We start from the raw sequence: 6,000 nt of genomic DNA on the forward strand, positions 1-6,000 counted from the left end.
GAATTATTATTGTCATTAGTTTGGGTGGCCTGGATTCGGTAGTTCCGTCTAGAGAGAGGAAGAAAGAAAGAAATGAGAATTACGGAAAGATGAGGGGAGAGACGAAGAGACGTAGGGGAGTGATGGAACAGAGAGGGTAGAAGTGGGAGGCACATAAGGAGGAGAAAGAAAAGAATAATTGAAAAGCAAAGAGGAGAAGGGAATAGAACAAGGAGATGGAACGGAGAGAGGCTTAGATTCATGCTCAGTCATTCAGTGGAGGAGAAAGAACATCAGTTGTGTTTATTTTCTCTCTCTTTTTGAATTTGTGTACTATACCAGACGTGTGAATTGGGGCATTCACACATTGTCCAATCACTTGTCCATACCTCACATAGGTGAGAACTGCATGCGCGAAAATGGCAACAATAGTATGCATTGTTTTTACTCGAGTGAGACAGATGACACTGGACACACGACAGCGCTGATTTACATCACACACATAATGAGCGGTTTTACACATTTTCGACTCTCACATAAGGACATATTAGCACGCACTTATCTGGAATGATTGTTTTGACTCCTGACACAACAGTTACACCAGAATGTCTCGTCCTCGTGTGAATGCACTCGAAATCATCGCAGCTAATAACTGGAATATTGCTGGTTATTCGCGGGCGCTTGTTTTGTTTGCTTTGGCGAATCTGATCCTCCCTAGGGATGTAAACAAATACATAATCGGGATATGGACAGATAATCTCTCTCTGGACGGATATGCACAGCATCTGAATTGACACAGTTTGCAGGAAACTGCACTCCTTCTTCATACACATCACACACTCACTCTCAACAATGGTGGCAGGAGCTCAGATTTGCTCAAATGCAAACAAATAGCCCGAAGGCTTAAAACATGGAGGTGTAGATAGTTTTAGATTCCATTTTCACACATTCGGCAAGGTTCATTCACAACAACTTTTCATCAGTTTTCACCAGATTAGTTGAGCAGTGCAGGATAATCCGATTGTTGTTACACAGGTGTTATTTTTAACTCCTGATCTAATATCGAAGCCTGGCACTAAGAGTGACTTGACAGCAAAAAGACAATAATATCACACAGCAAATGAAGCAGTCTAATGATTTTTAATAGCTTCCTCTCCCTTACAGTATTAACCTGTATTTAGATATTTATGTGAAATGACCAGATATAGATACCGAGTTGATAGCCACTTTGCATTACAGCCCTAATCCACCTACGTGACACCATCAGTGGTCACGGCAGTCTGAATTTACCCTCCTTCTGCCAGCTTAAATGGCAACGTTGGTACGTTTTGTCATGTTTTTTTGCATGTTTTGAAGTAAGTAAAACAACTACAAATATTTTTTTTAAGTTGCATACACTACTTAATGCCATGACGCAGGGATTCAAGCCATGCTGTCACTCTAAGAAACTAAAAGTAGAAAGAAGAAGGGTGTCAGGAGTGTGTGCGACTGCAGGGTCCCTGGTGGAAGTCCAGATGGGGGCCTTTGGTGCATACGAAGCCCCTTCTGTATCACCACAGCGGTTTATAAAACTCAACAGAGTTCACTTGGATAGAAAGAGATGAATTAATTCTTTCAAGAAATTACTTGTACTCCATTAATTATGTAATCTTTTTGCATCCTCCTGAGTGTATTCATATAAACATTGCTAATGGCAAACACGCACTGGTTCACACTTTATTTTTACAAAATTATGACATTATTAACACATGGATGCGGAAAAATAACTCGTGTCTCTTGCATGAGCTTCAACTGTTCTAAAAAACGTGTTGAAAAAAATGTTATTAATAGAACAGCATCTGGCCAAAGAACGAGGATAGGACTGTGTCATCACCTTGATCTGTTTTATCACTTCTGACCTGTTGGATGTCTCTCTCCAAGGTGAAACTTGCTAATGAAATAAAAAAAGAGGGAGGTGAGGGGCGAGGAAGGCGCAGAAGTCTGAACTCTGTACGTGGTAAAAAAGGAAACGCAGGAGGGAGTGAGACGTGGAAAACAGAGGGAGGCGGAGGAGGAGAGGTGAAGGAAGAGGATAGAATAAAGAGAGCTGGTGAAAGGCAGCCATCATAATGGAGATGGAGAGTGAGGGATGTTGGGTTAATGGAGGGAGGAAGAAAGCAGGAGGAGGAGAAGGGAGTGTAATCGCCGTCCGGCATTAAGGCTTTGCTCCCAGTCAGTCCAGCGCGACGGGGGGCCAGCAGCAGGGGGATGAGGTGTGTTTGCATGTGTTTGCTTGCATCGGTTGTGTATGTCCGTATCCTAGTGTGCGTTTGTCAGTGTGTGTGTTTGTGCTGCCAGGCACTGAGCTCAGAGCAAGGTAGGTCATTACGGCTACAATAACCCGAAGATGGAGAGAACCACGGAGCGAGGGAGGGCGAGGAAGCGGAGGAGACGCAGGAGAGAGACAGACAGGGAGAAAGGAAAGGGATGTGTGCCAAGAATAATGATAGACCAATCCAAAGGCTCTATATAACAGGGACTCGCATTACCGGCCTTAACCAGTTCGCCACACACATTCACACGGTCCGGTGCCAGAGCTGTAGCCCCCCTCTACTCCATTAACATACACACACACATACAGATGCACACACTCATACACGCATCCAGACCGTGATTCCACCTGCTGAGTTCTGACCCAACCTCCCGCGGAGAAAACTGTGAGCTCCGAGGCTGTGAAGATCTTAGGTTTCAGGCAGACACAGAGCAGACAGAGGGAGCAATGGTCTGACAAACAGAAAGATAGCGTGACAGACAGTTTGATAAACAGACAGACAGATAAAAAGACAGACAGACAGGCAGGCAAGGCAGGAAGGCCAGCAGGCAGGCGGAGTGTGTGGTCTGGCGGTGGAAGCAGAGCGGGGAGGCTCCCTTCATGTGGCTGGCTGTAATGCTAAGCAAATACAGTTGTTAAGGTTAGGGAAATAGAGTGTATTACCTTGACACACACTGTGGCTTAGCCCGGCCGTCCACAAGAGTATATACTGTTCAGCGCTCTTACACTCACACACCGAGTCGTTGGACATCCCTCGCAGTTTTATACGCACTGCTGTCCACTTCATTGCATCAATAAAGAGACCACATAGAAGCGTCTGTGAGATTTGCTGCATACATGCTGCATTCCACTGGGTTCAGTCTGTGCAGCCTTCACTAGCAGAGCTAAACCAGCACCATCACTCATGTCATTGTGGTACAGAGCCATAAGGATTGGTATGTTTATTTAAAAGCTCATGAAAACACAAATTGTGAAAGCAAGCTGTGTTATTGCTCTGGTATATTCCTGATGATTAATAAGCAGATATAAATCAAAGAAAGCAGCTTGTGATGCTGCGGATATTGGAGTAAGATTGTTCTCTGATGTGTTTCAGGCGGCGGAGGGAACTCCACCCAGTCTCGAGGACCCAACAGCTTTGGAGGGGAGGGCGGCGGCGAGAATGGGCCCCTTCAACCCTCCAATATAGCCCTAATTGCCGGCGCCGCTGGAGGCTCCGCCTTTCTCCTGCTGGTGACCGCTGTGATCTGCGTGGTCTGCTATAGGCGGCGGCACGCCAAGCACTCGGACACCCACCACCCTCCGCTGTCGCTGTCGTCGCTCACCAGCCCCAAGAGAGGAGGAGGCGGGGGAATCTCCAGCTCCAACAACAACGGCTCCGAGCCCAGCGACATCATCATCCCCCTGCGGACGTCGGACTCAGCCTACTGCCCGCACTACGAGAAGGTGAGCGGAGACTACGGGCACCCCGTCTACATCGTCCAGGAGATGCCGCCTCAGAGCCCGGCTAACATCTACTACAAAGTATGAGACGGCCGCTGCTCCGGCCGCTGGACACATCCACCTCCCCTCTAACCCATTATCGACCAATCCCCTGCTCCAAATGAAGCCACAGCAACGCTTGCCATCACAGCTCCGACCCTGAACCCCTCAATACTACCAGTATTGTCCCATGGACCCCCCACTCACTGCCCCGTGAGCCCGGCCACAGTTGTGTTTCTAGCTGAATAAACCACCCCACCCCATTCTAACACAACTGGGCCACCAAGTGTGTGTTAAGGGCGACGTCGTATTCGTACGTAGCCCTTCTTAACAAGGCCCTCACGAATGGGCAAGAGCCTCTGAGTGCCCCCCACTTGTAAACTCAGAGCTAAACGAGCCCCACCCGTGCTGAATTGAAGAGTAGTCCCCGTAACACCAGTATGTGTGTGAGTTGCTGGGAGTATGGACGTGGCGTTGGGACCTGAGATGTTTTACAAAAGAAAAAAAAGAAAGAAAAGGACTACAAGTAAAAAAAAAAATAAAAACTACACCCCTGATCCCACTTAGCGCCGGAGAACTCTGATTCCCAGAGGCCATACCTGCCTAGCTCACCGCCCCGCCCCTCAGAGCTCCATCGGCCAACCAGAGACCGGCCCCTGCCACTAACTCACCAATAGGATTCTAGTTTGTTTGTGTTTGTTTCTCCTGAGAAAATGGGGGCCTCGGACTCAACCAATCAAGCAAGCCGGGCAACGGTCACATGACCAGGCCCAGGCCTGAGGAGGTCTGTCCAATCGGTGACACTCAGAATCTTGTATATTTTAATAATGTGTGTGCGTGCGTGCGTGCGTGTGTGTGACTGCGCGAGTGTGCATACGACTCGAGATAATAATTATGGCGCTGCTGCTCCACATTAGACGTGTGTGTGCAGTTAGTGTGCTTCAGTACAGCAAAGTTTGCATATGAGTTTGCATATGCGTGTGGGGTTTAGTTTGTGTGTGTGTGTGTGTACGCTTCGTGTGTGCGAGTGATTGTGCGTACGCGTGCGTTCTTTAGACTTGTCTTAAATACCAAAACACAAAATAGTGAGCGAATATCAAAAAAAGTGAGATTTTTTATCGCTATCAACACTTATAGATTATATATATGAATATCCAGTAAATAATTTCTAGATGTTTTTTTTTCTGTTTTCTATTGTTTTATCATTTCTACCCACTCTGTTAAACTACACTTCTGTTGCTAGACATTTTTTTATCTGCTGTTTTTTGTTTTTCACAACTTAGAACGACCTTGTTTCCTTCCTTTTTCCCCTTTTGCGTTGTATATTAATTTAATCCCTTTTTTTTTCTTTTGTTCAATTTTCCCGGAGAACAGAGGTTGTGTCTCTCTTCCTCTCTTCCCTCCCTCATTCACTCCCTCCTTACCTCCCTCCCTCCCTCCTCCCCCCTCCCACCCCCCTCTAGGGTCTATGAACTCTGTGTATATTTTTATAGCTCCTTGTACTATGCTGTAGTTTTGAAGTTTAGACCTCGTTTGTGGAAGTGTTGAGGTAGAAACCATCTATGAAAGTTTTTTTTTTTTTTTCAAACGCTTTTTTTGAAACGCAGAAGTGAAAAGAAGTAAGGGGCGTGGGGGAGGGGGTGACGGTGGGTGTGTGTGGGGGGGGGGGGGCGAGAGGGGATGAAATGAAAAAGAAGAATAAAAGGAAAAAAGAACAGGGCGAGAGAGAGTGCTGTCTGGGGAGGAGGAATAAAGCGGCGTCTGAATGCAGAACTTAAAAAAAAAAGAGAGAAAGAGAGGAAGGGAGGGAGGGAGACGAGGAAAGAAAAGACTGTGAAGGAATTGCACACTAAAGAAAAAGAAGCTGAGGGGAGGGGAGGATGGGAGCAGCAGGAGTGAGTGATGAAGGATCCCGAGGAAGGAAGGCAGGACGGAGAGAGCAGAGGAAAGAGTGGCTGGAGAAGGAGAGAAAACCTTGTCTTTGAACGGAGGGTCTGAGCCTCCTGAGCGGAGGCGATGGACCGACAGCCAAAAAAAAAAAACGGATTTCGGAGCAGTTGAACTTTAAACCGCGGAATGGGAGAGATTTCATCACGCACTCTCACACACGCATACACACAAACACACACATCTACCGTGACTCAGTCCTAGGTTAACATGAGGTGGCACATTTCAGATTTGCTCCTCTTTTCCGCCCAAATTTGTGTTGAAATGCATCTCTGTGTATCACA

General features: G+C 46.9%; 1 protein-coding gene across 1 annotated transcript in view; it reads left to right on the forward strand.

Annotated features, from left to right (window-relative positions):
* Positions 1–5,383, forward strand: part of efnb3b (ephrin-B3b) — an 80,744-nt gene extending 75,361 nt beyond the window's left edge. The window contains exon 5 of the mRNA XM_073475097.1: positions 3,384–5,383. Coding sequence (XP_073331198.1) covers positions 3,384–3,817 — 434 coding nt within the window. The 3' untranslated portion in view covers positions 3,818–5,383. The remainder of the gene's footprint in view (positions 1–3,383) is intronic.
* Positions 5,384–6,000: the final 617 nt, after the last annotated feature.

This window comes from Pagrus major, chromosome 10, assembly GCF_040436345.1.
Source record: "Pagrus major chromosome 10, Pma_NU_1.0".
Lineage (NCBI taxonomy): Eukaryota > Metazoa > Chordata > Actinopteri > Spariformes > Sparidae > Pagrus > Pagrus major.